The sequence below is a fragment of the Pelodiscus sinensis genome, chromosome 1 (assembly GCF_049634645.1).
Source record: "Pelodiscus sinensis isolate JC-2024 chromosome 1, ASM4963464v1, whole genome shotgun sequence".
Taxonomy (NCBI): Eukaryota; Metazoa; Chordata; order Testudines; family Trionychidae; genus Pelodiscus; species Pelodiscus sinensis.
Genome location: NC_134711.1, coordinates 195,053,495 through 195,072,479, shown reverse-complemented (window position 1 = coordinate 195,072,479; position 18,985 = coordinate 195,053,495). Strand labels below are relative to the sequence as shown.

The window sequence follows — 18,985 nt, the reverse complement described above, 5'->3', positions numbered from 1 at the left end:
CCTTTTAATAATAGGTAGGGGGAATCTTTAGAAAGCACTATCTGAAAGCCTCTTAAGTTCACTCCATTTTGGAGGTGGTAGTTTAAAATGTCAACATTAAATCATTTATCAGCTATTTCAAAACAATAGAATATATTTATCGTAATTTTAAGGAATGCTTAAATTTCCAAACCTACTTTACTTCTCAAAAAAACTTGGTACCACAGACAGCAGTAACCACTGAAATGTGTGATCTGATGTGTTTTCTTATGATTTGACAGATGCAGTTTGTAAATTAGTGCATTTTCACAGTATGCTTTCATAACAGGACATGTCATAACGTATAGAACCAAACTTAAAAATCTGTTGGTTTAACTTCTGAATCAAATGCTTTATTTATCAGGCAAGCTGGACAAACGCAAGCAAAAAACAACGGGAAAAATTACTTGAATTAATCCGTCGTCTTGCTGAAGATGATAAAGATGGAGTGATGGCACACAAAGTATTGAATCTTCTGTGGAATTTGGCACATAGTGATGATGTACCTGTTGATATCATGGACCAGGCTCTTAGTGCCCACATTAAAATTTTAGATTACAGCTGTTCACAGGTAAGAGATTGATTGTGGTTCTATTAGGACGTAAAAACTACCATTATGAGTGAGTGCATGAACTATTTTACCTAATATCCTATCTGTGGCAGTGGCTTGTACTAGAAGTTGAGGCGAAAGTGTATGGACCAGGCCAATTGTAAAGTGATCCATCTAGTGTTTCACTCCACCTCCTGGTAGTTGAAGGTTTAGGGTCACTTGGAGCGTGAAGTTATGTCCCTGACCATCTTGGCTAATAGCCACATGATCGATCTTTCTCCATGAACTCATCCAGTTCTTTTTTCAACTCCCATGTAATTTTGTCCATTTCAATCTCCTATGGCAATAAGTTGAGGGCAAAATAGTTCCTTTTGTTTACTATTAATTAGCCTGTTGCTTATTAATTTCATGCAGTGCCTGCTGGTTTTTCTGTTGTGGGGCAAGGTAAAAGATCCTTTTTTTGTTCCGTTCCTCTGTGCCATTCACAATTTTATAAACTTCCTATCATGCTCCCTGTCTTAGACATCACTTTTCTAAGTGATCAGCCCTACTCTTTTTAGTCTCTGTGTATTGATCCCATTTCATATTCTTTGTTGCCCTTCTCTGAATTTTTTTGAGTCCTGCTATGTCCTTTGAGATGTGGCAAGTGGAGGGAGAGCGTGGGGTCCACCATGGCTCAGGGTGGAGTTAGGGTTAGGTCATGGCGGCAGGTGGGTGTGCTCGTGTGAGCGAGCGAGCCCGGGCTGGCACGGGTGGGGTGGGGGTGAGAGGAGTGCGAGGGGGAGGAAAAGCGGAGGCCGGGGAGGGGAGAAAGGAGGCACCCAGGTTGGTGGAGGGAGGAAGGGTGAAGTGGCCTGGGTTGTTAGGGGTGGTGTGGGGAGAGAAGTGGCCTGGGCTGGCACATGCTGCGGGGAGGAGGAGAGAATTGGCCTAGGCTGGCACAGTTGGGGCTGGGAAATAGAAGGGACCCACGCTGGCACGGCTGGGGGCAGGAGGGAGAAGGGACCCTGTCTGGCTTTCCCCAGTGGCTGGGGGGAGAGCTAGGGTTGTCTCCCTCTCCCCCATGAGAGGGGGGTTGACAGGCATAGCGAGCAGGGGGCACAGCTCTCTAGTATGTATAGTTGGGATTACCTTTTCCAATATCAGAGCTGTTCTGTCCATATGATGGTTCAGGGCAACCAGCTTGGGCCTTTCATTTTATGGAGCCCTGTGGGACCCATGCTGACCTGGGGAACTAGCAGGGGACCTAGTGTCCGTATCAGGGATTGGGCTCACCCCCACATTCATTCGTGGGAAGTGGAGCAACCCTGCCCACTTTGCTCTATGGGCCTCTAACTGGATCACTTGGGGTTTGGGATTTATGGAAAAGCGTGAGACTGCACCCATGCTCACTTGCAGCAGCTGGAAATGGAGGAATGTGGCTTGAGAACTAGTGGAGCAGGTTGGGTTTAGGTCACTCCACTTCGTGCTTCCACCAGTGAGGATATAGGTTGGCGTGACCCTTGCTGACGGTGCCAAGCCTCTCATTAATCCCCCAGGCCACCTCACTTGGAGGAAGAATGGAATGAGAGCAGGGCAGTGGTGAGAAGTGGGACTGAGGCTTGGGGTGGAGAAGGGGCTGTCCTGGGCCCGCACACAGCTTTACAGATGACCTAGTTCAATATACACTGCTTTGAGCTTTGTTCTATTTTGTTGCTCAGTTTTGTAACTCTTTGTATTTCTGCTGTATGGTTTGGAATTAACGATCTTGAACAATTTTATATTGTGTGTAAACTTTGCCACTGCATGATTCATCCTCCTTTCAAGAACATTAATGGAAGTAGTAATTACATCATAACCCAGAGTTATATAGTTTCCTTAAGAACTTTTGGTGAGGGACATTGTCAAAGGCTTTCTGAAAATCCTAGTGCTGTGTATCCACTTTATCATTGTTATTCATATGCTTGTTCACTCCACTATGAATTCTTGTAGATTGTTCAAGGCATGACTTCCCCAACGCAATTGTTTATCAATGTGTCTAATTATTCTGTTTCTTACTGTAGTTCCTACCAATTTGCCTAGTACTGAAATTAGGGATATTGGCCTTGTAATTGCCAGGATCACCACTGGAGCCTGTTTAAAAAATTACATGCTCTACTTTGCAGTCATCTGGTATAGAGACTGGTTTCAACAGTTACATCCTTTATAATGCCCAGTTGTTTCTTAACTAATTAACGGTTTTCCCACCATCTGGGTTGATTGATTCTTCTTAGCAGAGCCTGTCACAGGTAAGCTGGGTGCCTGACCTCCATAGAGCCCAGTTACTCCCAAAGTGATAGCCTTCATGTCATTTGTCATAGTGTAAGTGGTGGCCCCTAACTGAATTGAGGTGAAAAAGGCAGTTCCTCTTATTAGTTTTAAATTTGGTGCTTTAGTTTCATGGGTAATGCTTGGTACTTTATTGGAAGATACTGGGAATAATGTGAAGCACCTAATCGACCATTTATTCTTAATGATGTTTTTTAAGCCAAATAGTCCATTTTAAAATCTGTTTTACATGCTTTAAATAATTTTACTGCACTTTTCTTGATCTGTTCTGTTTGTATTTCACCTGAAATGGGTCAGTCACAATCTAATGTAATCCATTGAAAGGGCTAATATTGATTTATGACATATTTTCGGTATTAACGAGAAGTCCTGTGGCACTTTATAGACTAACAGATTTATTGGAGCATAAGCTTTTGTGGGCAAAGACCCACTTTGTCAGATGTATAATTTTCAGAATTATTCTCTCTCCCTGTTTTTTAGAACTTGTACCGAAGTTTGTCCTAACACATATTCAGTATTTGGAAGCTGCCGAACTTTCCATGTTCAGTGTCATTTTAATATTACTAGCGTAATGATTGATTTCTGTTTTTCTCAGGAAAAGTTTTGAGACACTTGTTCCTTGGCCTGGTGAGGTCAAGATTCTAAACATGCTTACCAAAATCAGCACCACTTCAGCTGCACCTGTTCCTAATATCCATTATTAGCTTCTGGTAATACAGGTTTGTTGAGAGAGACAGGTATCGGTAATGGGAGATTCAATCATTAGAAACTTAGAAAACTTCGTTTTTGAGGACTGGGAGAACCATATGCTTACTTGCCTGCTTAGGGCGAATGGTGGAGATCTCTCGACTATGGATGTAAGCGACTCGCTGACTATCCAATAAGCAAAAGCTTATCAGATAGTTGACTAGTCCCTCAGTTGATAAGCAGGGGAGCCAACCCCACCGAGTTGCTACCTTTTAAATGTGTTCAGAGCCTGCTGGCTCTGAACACATTTAAAAGGCTGGCACGAGCCAGGCCAGCTGAGTCCCGGCTCTCTCTGGGTCCCCCGTGCTGTACTTCTGATTTTTAAATGTATTAATTGCCAGCAGGCTCTTAATACATTTAAAAATCAGAGTTGCAGCATCTGGGACTGGGCATGAGCTGGGAATCAGCTGATTGCTGGCTCGCGCCTGATTCCCTCTACTTCCCTGCCCCCATGGAGACGGTGCTGGGAGGAACTTGCTTTTAAGCCAGTTCCCCCAGCATCAGCTCCTGCTCCCCCCTCACTTGCTGCCTCTGACAAATCTGAGGAACTGTCCCAGATTGAGGAGTCATTAGAGGAGGTTCTGGGAACAAATTGATAAACTAAACAGTAATAGGTCACCAGGACTGGATGGCATTCACCCAAGATCTCTTAAAAAAAAATAAAAAAAATAAAAAAAAGTAAACTGTCACATGGCAGAACTACTAATTGTGGTTTGTAATCTATCCTTTAAATTATCTTTACCCAATGACTGGAGGATAGCTAATGTGAGGCCAGTTTTTAAAAAGGGGTCTAGGTGTGATTTTGACAGTTACAGGCTGGTAAGTCTAATTTTGGTATCAGGCAAACTGGTTGAAACTATGGAACAGAATTGTCAGAGACACAGATGAATGTAATTTGTTGGGGAAAAGTCAGCATGGTTTCTGTAAAGGAAAATCATGACTCACTAAACTAGTGGAATTCTTTGAGTGGGACAGCAAATATCTGAACAAGAGGGATCCAGTGGATATAGTGTACTTAGATATCCAGAAAGCCTTTGACAAGTTCCCTCACCAAATGTTCTTAATCAAAGTAAACTGTCATTGTATAAGAAGGATGGTCCTCTTGTGGATTGATAAAAGATGAGAAACAAACAGGAGGACTAAATGGTCAGTTTTCAGAATGGAGAGAGGTAACTAGTGGCGTTCCCCAGGAGTCTGTACTGGGACCAGTCCTTTTCGACACATTCATCAATGATTTGGAGGAAGGGGTAAACCATGAGATGGTCTTGCACATTATACAAAACTGCTGAAGATAGTTGTATCAAAAGCTGATTGTGAATATGTTCAAAGGGATCTCACAAAACCAGGTGACAGAGCAACAAAGCGGAAAGTGAAATTTTAATATTAATATATGCTAAGTAATACATATTGGAAAACCATTATCCCAGCCATACATATAAAATGATGGGGACTATATTGGCTGTTAACACTCAAGACATAGATCTTAGAGTTCTTGTGGCTAGTACTCTGAAAACATCCACTCACTGTGCAGCAGCAGTCAAGAAAGGAAAAAGAATGTTGGGAATCATTTAAAAAGGGATAGAGAATGAGACAGAGAATATCTTATTGTCTCTGTATAAATCCATGATATGCCCACATTTGAATAATGCATTCAGAAAAAGAGATACCTTGGCATTTGAAAAGGCACAGAAAAAGGCAACAAACATTATTGAGGGTATGGAATGGCTGCCAGGAGAGATTAATAAGAATTGGACTTTTCGGCTTTGAAAAGAGAGGATTAAAGAGGGATATGAAAGAGGTCTTTAAAATCATGACTGGTGTGGAGAAAGTGAATGAAGGAGTTCTTTTTGAGTGCTTGGTCATGTCCATTCCGCTTAGGTGTGTGCACGCCCTGTGAACAGATTGCCGGAGAGTTTTCCCTTCAAGGTACTAGTCAGGCCAGTAGGGGAGCCCACTGGAATGGTTCCACTAGCTGCTTTCTGGCCCTCCACCTCCTCAGTTCCTTCTTACCGCCAGTTGTTGGAGCTCTTACTTCGCTTGTTTGCATAGTAGGTCCCAGCAGTATTCGCAGGTAGTTAGCCCCTAGTTGAGTCCCATTGTTTCTCCAAGTTGCTTTCCCTATTATTTGTTATTAAGTTGTTTATCTTGTTAGTTAGTATTACTGTTGGATCTGGGTTTGACTGTTGCTCACGCGTCCCACCCCCGAGGCATGCCAGGGGTCACAGCTTTAAGCCCGCGAACTGTACTAAGCCTATGCCCTGTGGGGATCCACACAATTCGTGCCTAAAGTGTCTCGGTGAGGCTTATGTCCTGGCAAACGGCGAGTTTTGCCATAGCTTCAAGCTCCCAGGCCCAGTGAGAGAGAGACTCATGCCTGATGAGTGCCTCGGTGCAGGAGGCACCAAGTTCCTCTGGGGCCTCAACAGCGTTGAGACGCCCTTCCGCCCACGCTCTCGATACCCGGCGTCCCATAAGAAGAGGAGGGTGGAGTAGTTCACTAACTCGGCCCGTGCCTGTGGTGTGCCCCCGCTTAGGGCACCCTGATGCACCAGCACTGGCCTCAAGGACTGCTGCTCATGGGCCCATGTGTGGCCAGTCGATCGCAGCCAGAGGAGGAGCTGGTGCTTGTTGATTGACTCTCCACATTGAACACCTTTGAGGCATCACACGAGTTCATAGAACTGACCTTGACTCCACCCTCATCCCCCTCAGTGAACTGAGAGAGCCATGTCCACACACTGAGGCGTTGGCACTAGACACAGGCAGATGATCATTAAGTTTGGCACTGGCTGAGCCCTCTCCGATGACCTCAGGCCCGGTGGCACGTGCAGTGCTGCTCTCCCTGGCACACACTTTGATGTTGGTTCTGGTATTGGTTGTGGCTATGGCACGAATGGCAACACTCTAGTGAGTTGAGGGAGAGCTTATCCTCCTCTGCCACCCATCTAGCACTGGGGCAAGTCAGTGGCAATGATCCATCAGTCCCCCGGCACCTCTCCCAGGGTCCATCTTCAGCACTGCCCTAGTTGGAGTCTAAATACTTCTCAGTCTCCAACATGGAGTCGGTGTCGTCCGGGGCTTCACCTTTGCATTCCTGGTCTCAGCGCCACTCCTAATGCTGCTCCAGGTCTCAGCACAGTTCCACTTCTCGGTGCTTCAGGCCACTTGGTGGAGCAGACCTGGCCACCTCAGTGACAACAACTAGAAAAGTAGCTGTTCTGGACCCCATGGGCCTACCACCAGAGTGCCCCATCCATTGAGGGCTCTTTGTTGTCGGGCCTTGGATGTTGCCCGTGGCCATTCCACTGTTCCGATCATCAGCACCAAGCCAGGTGACATCAACCTGGGGGGATTCCCCCAGGACCTTGTTGGAAGGAGCAGGAGAGCAGGCTCCATCTAGCTCCATCCCAGGCCTCAGAGTGACTTCAGGACCATGAGAACTCAACAGTACATGAGAACGTGTCTTCCTCCCTGGACAAGGCTCTGAGGCTGGCTTCCCCATTAATACTAGCATTGGAGTCTCGGGCCCACCAGTACCCTCTCAAGAGGGTGGCACAGAGTTTGGTGCCACTCAAGAAGGCATCAGAGGACTCTGACCCAATGGCTGACATCCTGAACTCAGAGTCCCCATCTCATGTGGTGCTACCCCTGAATAAGGTGGTAGGCAAAAATCACAAGGGTGCTCTAGCTAACCTCTGCCTCAAAACTGGCCAAAGATAAGTGGTCTGAGCAGTGGTACTTCATCCTGCAGGCAGGGCACTAGCACCTTTTTACTCACCGATTGCCAGGTTTGATTGTGGTTGGACCTCTTAGGCTGGAAGACCTGTACCTCCACCACTGGGCTCCTGCTCAGGATTACCAACCAGCAGGTGCTCCTGAGCAGGTACACGTTCAACTCTTGGGCAGCGATGGACAAGTTTAGGGAGCTGCTGCCCCATGATTCCAGTCAGGAGTACAATGCTCTGTCGGAAGAAGGCAAGGTTATGTGTCTCATGGCACTCCAGGCTGTCTTTGACGCAGATGAAGCAGCCCATACCATGGTAACTGGCCTGGTCCTTCAGAGGGGTGCCTGGCTTCAGGTGTCTGGCATCTCACCAGACATCCAGAACACCATTCAGGACTTGCCATTTGAGCGGGTGGGCCTATTCTCTGAATCACTGACAGCAGCCTCCATGGGCTGAAGAATACTAGAGCGACCCTCAAGTCTCTTGGCATTCACACCCCCAGCCCTGCGGAGATGTTCCCTACCTAGAGCCCCAACCTGTCCATTCCAGCATGGGAACAGGCTGGACTTCTCGAGGTCCAGGGGCGGCAACAGTAACAGGAATGGCAGGTGACTTGTCTGATTGGCGGGGGGGGGGGGGGGGGGCACGGGGTAGGCCCCAAACTCCAGGGCCCTAGGCCAAACCTTTGAAGGTTCAAGCAGGGACAGCACACCAGCCACAGGTTAGTAGCCCTTTACCAACTGCTTATCTCCTTTCCACTGTGCCTGGTCGCGTATCATGATGGTTAACAACCTAGCTTTCCAGCCAATCTTTATGGTAGTGACGGTGCCTATAGACGTACTTGGGTCCCTTGATTGGTGGCTCTGCTAGGAGGAGATCTGCAAGGGGGCGCCATTCCACAGCCCTTCCCCAGCTGTTCAGCTGGTGATGGATTCCTCCGATACAGGTTGGGGGGCCCATCTCTAGAACTACAGACTCAAGGTATGTGGTCTCCCATGAACTTCTCACTTCACATCAAAGTCAGGGAGCTAAGGGCTATTTGCCTCGTATGTGGTGTGTTCCTCCCACAGCTCTGAAATAGGTGCATTTCGATATTGACGGATAATACCACAGTGATGTTTTATATATACCGCCGAGTTGGTGCTCACGCTTATCCCCTGTGCCGGGAAGTACTCCTCCTGTGGGTGTTCTGGGTCTCTCACAGCATTCACCTCATGGCCTCTTACCTCCCCGTGGACCAAAATGCATCGGTGGATTGCCTCAGCAAGATCTTTGAGGGGCACAAGTGGTTCCTCAAGGTGGATGTGGCTCTGCACATCTTCCGCAAGTGGGGGTTTCCCCCACTTAGACCTATTCGCAACTCAAGGCCATAGGAAATGCCACTGCTTTTGCTTCCTCTTCAACTACTGCCTGGGGCCACTGGGAGATGCACTCATAGCCCCCTGGCCACAGGGTCTTCTGTATACTTTCCCCGTTTCCCCAATCCACAAGGTGATCCTCAGGGTCAGGGAGTTCAAGGCTTCTGTGATCCTAATAGTCCCGGTGTGGTCTCACCAGCTTTGGTTCCCAGCCCTCCTAGAGCTCTCAGTGGAGCGGCCCCTGGCCCTTCTCCTAAACCCAGCCCTGATCTCTCAGGAGTTTGGCAGGCTTCGGCATCCAAATCTCTGATCCCTGCACCTCATGGCATGGAAGCTCTGTGGCTAACCATTTTGGAGAGGCAGTGCTCCGACCGAGTTCAGCCAGTTCTCTTGGAAAGCTATAAACTCTCTACAAGGGCCTGTTAGCTGGCAAAGTGGAAGCACTTTGTACTGTGGTCACCTGTGGAGGCTCTGGTTCTCGCCATACCTCCTAGACCTCAGAACCCAGGGCCTTGGGCCCCTTTTCTGTAAGGGTGCACTTGGCAGCCATCTCAGCCTTCCACTCAGATCACAAGGCAGAGCTGTTTTCATGGACCCTGTGATGGACAGGTTCTTTAGGGGGCTGGCTAGGTTTTACCCCCAGGTGTATAATCCCTGGGATCTAAATCTGGTGCTCTCTATGCCTAGGGCTCCCCCCCCCCCCCCCCTTAGAGCTGTTGGCTGCATGCTATGTTCTGCACCTGTCCTGGAAGGTGTCCTTACTTGTAGCCATTACTTCCAGGAAGTGCATTTTGGAGCTGTGGGCCTTAATGGCAAAACCACCGTACATGGGGTCCCCCCCCAAACGACGAGGTCAGGCTTCTCCCTCACCCTGCGTTCCTGCTTAAGGCGGTATCTCACTTCCACCTCTTTCAGGACATTCTTCTAGCACTATCTTACCCAAAACCCCACAGTTCCGGGACAGAGTATGTTTTGCATACCTTAGATGTTAGACGAGTCTTAGCCTTTTATTTAGAAAGGACCAAACCCTTTCATAATTCCCCCTAGCTATTTCTGTCCATAGTTAACAGGATAAAGGGTCTGCTGGTGTCAGCCCAACATATTTGGTCCTAGATCACTTCCTGTATCAAGGCATGCTATGACCTGGTGCAGGTTCCAGCCTCACCCATCATGGCCCATTTGACCAAGGCCTATGCATCTTCTGCCACTTTTGTAGCTCAGGTGCCCTTCGTAGATATCTGCAGAGCAGCCACATGGTTGTCAGAGCATACTTTTGCGAACCATTATGCCATAGCGTAATATGCCAGGGAGGATGTGGCGGTGGGCAGGGCTGTTGTACAGTCTGTCTCTTTGTAGGCTCCAACCCCACCTCCTTGGGTTTGGCTTTGGAGTCACCTATGTGGAATGGACATGAATAAGCACTAGAAGAAAAAACATTTACTTACTTTCATAACTAAACTTCTACTTGTGTTGCTCATGTCCATTCCACGTCTCCCCTGCCTTTTCTGCGTCAGAGGATTCCAGCGAGAAGGAAATGAGGGAGTGGAGGGCCAGCAGGGCTATATGTGTTGCTATAGCAGCGCCACTCCAGGGGGCTCCCCTGCTGGCCTGATGGTACAGCTAAGGGAAAACTCTCCAGCAATCTGTGCACGCAGCATACGCACAACTAAGTGGAATGGACACAAACAACGCATCTTGAAGAATAACAGTTACGAAGGTAAGTAACCATTTTTTATTTACTCTTTCCCATGATAAAACTAGAGGTCAGCAAATAAAACTAATAAACAGCAGATATAAAATGAAAGGAAATGCTTCTTCACCCACCCACTGTCTGTCTATGGAACTTCTTGCCAGAGGATGTTGCGAAAGCCAAGACTATAACAGGGTTCAAAAAAGAACTAGATAAATTCACGGAGGGTAAGTCCAAATCAATGGCTATCAACGAGGATGGATAGTGATGGTATCCCTAGCCTCTATTTTGCAGAAGTTGGGAATATGCGATACAGGATGGATCACTTGATGTCTGCCTGTTCTGTTCATTCCTTCTGGGGAACCTGGAATTGGCCACTGTCAGAAGATAGAACGCTTGGCTACATGGACCTTTGGTCTGATCGAATATGGATGTTCTTATGTAAAGGGGAAAGGGCACGTTATAAAATTCATGTAACTAATACATAGCCGGAACAAATCGTAAATTTTGGGATTTTACACCATTGAAGAATTCTGCCAACGCTATGAGCCATTTGGGCTTCCTTCTCGTGATTTGAAATTTCAGTGTTCAGTAAAGTGTGTCTCATAGTTCAGTTATTTGTTGATTCTGTATCTATGCATGTCAATGCATGCCAAAAAAATAAAGAATAAAGCAGCTTTAATTTGTATTTTTGGTGTATGCTAAACTAAACATTTGCTTTTTAAGGATCGGGATACTCAAAAGATCCAGTGGATAGATCGTTTTATAGAAGAGCTTCGCACAAACGACAAATGGGTCATTCCTGCACTGAAACAAATTAGAGAAATTTGTAGTTTGTTTGGTGAAGCGCCACAGAACTTGAGGTAAGGAAGTCATGTGAGTGGGATAGAATTGTGGATAAATCTGAAGTTTTTTTATAAAATAGGACAGGTAATGCATTTTTTAATTGAAGCTTGTTTTTGCTGTTAAACTACAAATGAATGTGTGTATATATATATCTCTCTAAATGCCTTCAAAATTTTTTGGATATAAGCATTTAGGCACAAAAATAAATCATCATTTTTATTACTTCATGTATATTTAGACTGTTAAACTGAAATGTTACAATATCCTAATGGCACTTAGTATAACACCATCCTTCTTCCAAAGTCTGTCACAGGAAATTTGAGTTAATTTTCTACCTCTAACATTGGCCTCCTGTGTGACTTTGATAGAGCCAGTCAATGTCTGAGTTTTCATTCTTTAGCTGTTGAATGGAGATGATACTTCCCTTTTTCATAGTCGTATTGAAGGAATAAATTTGTATTTTTGACATTCCTGAAGATATAGGTGATAAACTTTTACCTAGTTAGAAGCACACAGCTCAGTAATGTTAGGGGTTTTTGCTGATAGAAAATGCACTGTTTTGCTTGCACTAAAATTTCTGCAAACTCAAGTTTGTGTTTATGTATGCATGTTCTGTTGGGTCTTTGGTTTGTTTTACCTGAATAATTTTGTGAGCAGGTAGAATATTCAGATGAGTTTCAGTACCCTGTCTATTTACAAGAATGGATAAGACTGAAAAAATTGATGGATGATATGCATTTTTGCAACAGATTACAAGATTACTTATTTTTTGTGTGAGTTGCCATTTTATGGGATTGTGACAATACTACATTTCTTGTTTTGGAAAGTTACTCTTATCTGTTTGCATTGGCAGATGTTTTAAACATTTATTTGTATGACAACTTAAAACTGTCAATTTATGTAGTATCTTTTGCACATGATTCAGAGTTTTTCAAAGGCTGAAAAGATCTTGGGTCCACTCCAATTTTCTCCGTACCTCGAAGGGTTCAGTTTAGCTTGTTGGCATACAGTTTTAGTTGGATGCTTTTGGTCAGATATTCAGTTCTTATAGTGAAGATCACTCTTCCATTTCCTTAATTTTGAAGAGAATTGCAGTATTGCAACATAAGATGATTCTTCAAATTCTCAGTATGAATTTAAGGATGCATATGGCACTCAAAGCAAGATTCCTTTTCATGGTACGAGCATCTAAAACCCAAGAGTTAAAGATTTGTTCTGTGCAGAGGAAATTTTATCACTTGGAATGAATTTATGAAACTTCTACACATTGAGAAGTGCTTACCAATGAATCTTCACAAACTGTAGAAACTTTTTTTTTAGCTTAGTACTAGAGTAAATTGGACTTGCATAATAAAAGATAATTTAGAGAAAATGAGGGATTTTTAGATTTTCAGGTGTTCTAGGGTCTGAAAACTCTTGACGTTGACACTATTGGAGTTTTTAATTCAGTTTGCATTGACTAAAATGTTTGGCTACACTTTCAGTTCGTTTTTAAAAATATTCAGGATCCTAAATAACTCAAATTAGCCACATTTATTGTCTAAAGACAAAGCAGTATCCACCTCCTAGGAAGCAATTCATGTCTCACAGGATGTTCACCTTACACAGAACTTGTTTTTAAGTGTATTTAAGTGTATGTGTAATAGATATTAATATGATGTGCAATAGGCATAACACGTGTTTGTTTACAATGGATAGCTGCAGTTCTCAGTGCACATTGTCACAGATGTTTCTCTTGAGTCTGTGGAATTTTGCCTAGGAGAATTTGGATTGAAGAACAATCAGCAGAGACATTTGTGACAATTTCTTTGAAGAACACTACATAGAGGGTATCACGTGATACTGACATATGCAATCCCTATGGTAAAGTATCCTGTTTCCCACTTGGGTATCTGAACCATTGGTGGCAATTAAATGGCAATTTAGAGAAGATAAAGGCTTTGATTTCATAGCAGGATGTTGAGGTTAAATTTCATTATCTCCCTAGTACAGGACGGATTCTCTTCCAGGGAATGGTCTAGGGTCACATCCTCCCTGAACTAAGTCTTGAGTGCAGTATCTATACTTGGATAATTGTTTTCACTGCATCCTACTTGACTAAAAGGAGAAGGTACACCTTTTGGGAAGCTTATGATATGTCTACACTAGGGATGCACTTACATAACTGGGGGGGAGGCATGCTAAGATTGTTCAGTTAGGACAAACTAAAGAATGGAAGTTTTCCCAAAGCTAGTGGTTATTCTACTATTTAAATCTCCCAAGCTAGCAATGAAATAACTTCTGTAATACCTTATTGGTTACCCAGAAGCCAAAACACTGTTCTCTTAATGCAGCATTTGGGTTCCCATCTAGAGAGCTAAGTCAAATGTAATGAGAATTATTGAAAATCTGTGTCATATAGAAAAAGTTCTACCAGTCTCAGAGGATCAGATACATTATCCACCAAGCTAATTAATATTTCAAATCTTACCCAAAAATATGCTTACAGCCCATTTTTATTAACTAAGAATAGAGTATTGATTTAAAAGATACATACAAACTTGAAAAGAAAAGATACATACAAAAAGTCTTACATCAGTTTTATAGTGGAGATGGTGAGTTTCAGAATTGCAGAGCCCATTCAAGAATCATTATACCAGGTTATAAGCCAATGAATATATCCAGTATCAGGGAGATCCAGAATGTTTTAGAAACCACAGTTTTGCAACTCAGACTTCCTCAGAGAAGCTTAAAGCAGACCTTAGGTGAAATGATCATGTCTCAAAAGTCTTTTGTAGAGTGGTTTTTTGCAGCCTTTTTTTATAGCAAATAGTCTTTGGGTGAACAATAGGTTTTTTGAAGTAACTTTGTTTCCTAAGCATTATTGGTAATTAATTACATTTACTAACACAAGCAATAAGCAGTTCATAAACAGTGAAATATAGACAGTGGCATTATTACACCCAAGTTTCAACTACATGGTAATATTCCCTTTTGATTTTTATATTATCAGATAAAATAACAGGTAGGCACCAATGTGTTTACATGGTTAACATTTAATAAGTGTGACAGCAGGCTGCCACACACTAATGAAAGTGGCACTGGATAAATATACCTGGCACTGGTTAAATAGCTTTCTCTTCCCTGAATGAACTCCTAGAGACTGCTGCCACGAAATGAAGGCAAGTAGACCCCTCCGACTAGTTAATGACTTGCCTGAAGGAGTGAGCTAATTAAATACCTACAGCCAATTAAAGCCGGTGGGGATACTTTAAAAGGTTTCCCCCAGGTTAGGAGAGGGTGAAGACAAAGAGTGATGGACTGGAATGAAGAAATGCAGTATAGAAGAAGCTGTGTGCGGGTGAGCTGAAAACAGACTAACGGGTACCAAGGGAAGGCACTTGGATGGATTGTTTGGGGGAAGTAGCCCAGGGAAAATGCTGCCAGATTGGAAGCAAAACAGCCCTGTCTGTTGCTGAGCCAGACCCTGGAGTAGTGGACGAGCTTTGGTTCCCCCCAAACCTTCCCTACACCAACACAGAGACTGCTCCTAGAAGGGAGACCAGGATGGTAGAGGGATTTTCATCCCTGGAACCATGAACTAGCCTGTAAGCTGTGGATCCTGCTCTTTGTAAAGAGAAAGGGGCTGTGAGGAGAGTCTCTGAGGCTAATACTATCTGCCAGTAAGCATGAGATCCATAGGGCATGACTGTAGCTTTGCCACAGTAGATACAAGTAGACACATAAAATTAATATTACATTTAATTCTTTAATAATGGAAGTTTACATTTCAAAGCAGTAGTATGGCTATATTAGCTACTTAGGACGAATAGCCCTAATTACCATTTACATACTGCTCTATTTTGTCTTTAAAGCAGGGATGGGGAATCTCAAGCTTGGGGGCCAGATGTGGCCCCCGGCTTGCCTGGATTTGGCCCCTGAGGCTCAGTTCCCCCCAGCACTGGGGAGCTTGCACTGGCACTCCAGTCCTCCCCCCATTGATACCCCACAGGACTAGCACACAGAAAATCTAGGCTGGCCCCCCCCATGGGTCTTGGGTGCAAGGGGAATGTGGGGAGTGTCTTTTGCCTCAATTGGGGGCCACGTCATTGAGGGGTTTGTTTGTACTTTTTTGCTTTTCACTTGTGTGTGGTCTCCAACTAATTTTTCTGTGCATCAGCAGCCCGCAACCCAAAATGTTCCCCATCCCTGCTTTAAAGGTTGAATTTGTGTCACTCAGCCTGCAAGTTGTGTAACCATTTCTGGCCCTGTGTCACGACTTCTTTTGGTGTGACTTCTGTTGGTCAGAGGAGTGCGTTTATTCACACTCCTGAGCAAAATAAATTATGCTGACATAAGCTGTAATAGAGTCAGAGCCATGAGTTAACCAGAGTAGCAACATCAAGAAGCTGATGTTTTAAATGGTGTAAAGCCTCCCGTCGTCATAGTGTTGAATTGACTGGGATTGTGCATGCATGCTCCTGACAGCATGGAATGTGACTCTCAGGCTTCAGGTTCAGGAACTACAGTTCCTGTTTTTAAAAGATTTAGCATTTATTTATTGAAGGAGCCCTCTCAGCTCTTCTATGAGTGTTTATGTCTATTCTAGTCAAGCATGTGGGAGTGAACACGCATGGAAGATTTTCCTCTAGAATTCATTGCGTCAGTGAGAGCACCCTCTGGAGTCATGCCTTTATGGCACCCAATATGGAGCTCTGCTAACTAGCCACCTCTTTAGTTCCTTCTTACCAGTAATAGTAGGCTGGAACTTCCCATAGCTCTTGCAAACACTTCCTGTGTTTTCACCTGTATATAGTTAATCCTATTATAGTTCTTCTGAGGCTATGTGTACACTGCATATCAATTTCAAAATAAGCTGTTCCGGAATAGTTATTCCGAAATAGCTTATTTTGAAATAGGATGTCTATACTACGGGGAAGCCTTAAAATTAGTCCGAGGCAGGCTCCCCTAACGTAGTTGTGCTATCTCGATTTAGAGCCCCAGGAGGCACTGGGGAGGAATAACTTAGACTGGCCCTGGTGGAGGGCCATTTTGAAATAGCAGCAGTGGAGCATGTATGCATGCCTTATTTCGAAATAGCTATTTCAGAATATATGTTATTCCTCATAGAATGCTGTATGCAGAATTTGGAATAAGCCACCTGTTAGTTTGAAGTTATTGCGAAATAACGGAATGGCCATGTAGACGCTTGCATAGTTATTTTGGAATAATGGCCATAGTTCCAAAGTAACTTTGCTGTGTAGACATACCCTTAGTGTTAGTTTTGTCTGGGGAATGCCTCCTCCTGCTGTTTTTTCCTGACTCCCCAAAACTGTGGCATGCCACAGCCCACAGGATTCAGAAACAGCATGGTCTGTGCAAAGTGTATGCTGAACAGTGATTCACACTTCTCCTGTTTAAGGTTCCGCAGGGAGAGTCACCAAAGAGATCACTGTTGGATTTGCCAAGAGTTCTGTCCTACAGAGAATAAATGGCAGCTCAAAGTAATTATGGGGGCAGCTTTATAGTCACATTCAGACTCGGGTTCAGGGGGACTGGCCCTGAACACATCTTTGTTGGCATCGAGCATCCTGGTACCATCTTCCAGTTCAGTGCTGAAAAAAGATTTTTCTGAGCACTGACAGATTGTGTGAGACCCAGCTGAGAGTAGGCATCAATCTTTCTTGATGCTGCCTCAGAAGAAAAAGAAGGCAGAGAGGCAGGCCTCAGCTATGCCTAAGAAAGTGAGATCCCAATTGGACTGTCCCTCTAGATCCCTGGAATGGCCTGTGTCAAGTTCTCCCCAGGTGAGGCAGTTGTCCAGGGTCCCTGTGCTTGCTGGTCCCATCAGACCAACAGCTACCACTAATGTCAACACTGGAAGCATTTGAACCCAGTAGGGGGTCACCACTCTTCCCCCTACAAGGGAGGAATCTCCAGTTTCAGCAGCCCCACCATGCTCCCAGTGCTGTTAAGAGGAATGCCAGTGATGTCCAGGCATTCCCCTCTCTTCAACCTGTGGCATCTGCATGTTCTGACAGAGAGCTCTACCTTTCTCCAAAATTCCATCACTCAATGCCTCCATGGTCTTTTGTCTGTCAGATTCCTGCTGTTCCAGGAGGAGTTTGAGTCACTAGTCAAGATTGAACAAAAGATAACTCAAGACACCATGGGCTCCAGAGGCAGAATCTACCCCAGTGACCATTTTGGATGCTGCAGACATTTCACTAATGCCAGGGAGGTTTCCAGGGGCACTACTTGGCACCAACTTCAGTGGCCTCAGGCACACTTTTCCCACTGTTGATCGTGCACAATACTTGGGTATTTGCCCATACACCAGTGCCATCAGTGATTGCACTGGCATAAGCCCCACTTACTATGCCAGCCCTGATAGCAATCTCAGCATTGATAGCATCTTCGGCACTGATAGCAATCTTGTCAGTAGTGCCTTCAAAGCCTTCCGTGGTGCAGGCATCAGCTGAGTCTCCATATCTTCTGGCAGATAATGGTCCTTCCCACAGCCCTAATGGGATACTCGATGCATACACTGGCACCAATCTCCTCACTTGCACCCCATCACCAATTGACATGTCACTGGCATTAGGGTTGATCCAAGACCTCCAAGAGTTGAGAGCCATCAGGAGCTGACGGCAGGAAGTAGAGTCTGGTCTTAGTGGCTTCCTTCTCCTCATCCCCAGATAAGACATTGGCAGGTACATTTGTAGATGTTGCACTTGAGGTCAATAAGGTATTTACTCCTGCTAGAATTCTGTAAGAAAACAATTCAAAATTCTGAACACAATATTGCACTATTCTGTATACAGGCAGTCCCCGACTTATGTCGGATCTGACTTCGGATCCGTACTTACAAACGGGGCTTTTCTTGCCCTGGAGGACACGGGCGGCGGGACCGCCCAGATGCGCCGCGGTCCCGCTGCCCGCGTCCTCTGGGGTGAGAGAAGCTGCTCCGTGTCTCCCTGGTCTGCTAGGGCGGGGAGGGGGGGGAGCAGACCAGGGAGATGCGAAGCAGCTTTTCTCACCCTGGAGGACGCGGGCGGTGGGACCGCGGCGCGTCTGGTCAGTTTCTACCCCAGGTGTCCCCAAGTCAGCTGCTGCTGAAACTGATCAGTGGCTGATTCCAGGAAGCCCAGGGCAGAGCAGCTCTGCCTCGGGCTTCCTGTAGTCAGCTGCTGGTCAGTTTCAGCAGCGGCTGAATCTGGACGCCAGTTTCGACTTAAGTACAAATTCAACTTAAGTACAAACCTACAGTCCATATCTTGTACGTAACCCGGGGACTGCCTGTATTTAGTCAAAATAACATACTGCAATCAAACCAGTTTCAATTATTTTGGTCATTTATTTTAAAATACCTCTCAGCAAGCGTGTAACAACAAGAGAAAGATTCACAATGTGTTTTTACAAATAGATTCCTTACTAGGCATATTAATAGAGAACTTTGAGTAATAATTAATTTAAAATACAATACAGAACTGTATTTTTCACACTCCTTAGAAGGAATGCAAAGGCTTGGGGGAATCCGGAGTAATGGAGGAGCTGAGGGAGAGGAAAATAAGTTACTGAGAATTAGCCTGGGTGTTAACTTGCAGGGCTGTTGCATATGAGTTGGAAAAGTATGAAACAGGGTTCTTTTTTTGGGGTGTTCAGAGTGGAGCTGGGGAAGATCCCGCATGCAGACCTTGGCTGAACCCAGCCTCTCCCATCCAGTCAGGCACGTCTGTCCCTGGCCCCTTTTGTCTGTTTCCTT

At 44.9% G+C, this 18,985-nt stretch overlaps 1 protein-coding gene across 4 annotated transcripts in view; it reads left to right on the top strand.

The window, feature by feature from the left end:
- USP9X (ubiquitin specific peptidase 9 X-linked) overlaps positions 1-18,985 on the top strand; it is a 282,963-nt gene that overhangs the window by 100,511 nt on the left and 163,467 nt on the right. For all 4 annotated transcript variants that reach the window (XM_075913065.1, XM_014578958.3, XM_025190080.2 and 1 more), the window contains 2 exons: positions 383-589; positions 11,122-11,258. In XM_075913065.1, coding sequence (XP_075769180.1) covers positions 383-589; positions 11,122-11,258 — 344 coding nt within the window. The remainder of the gene's footprint in view (positions 1-382; positions 590-11,121; positions 11,259-18,985) is intronic.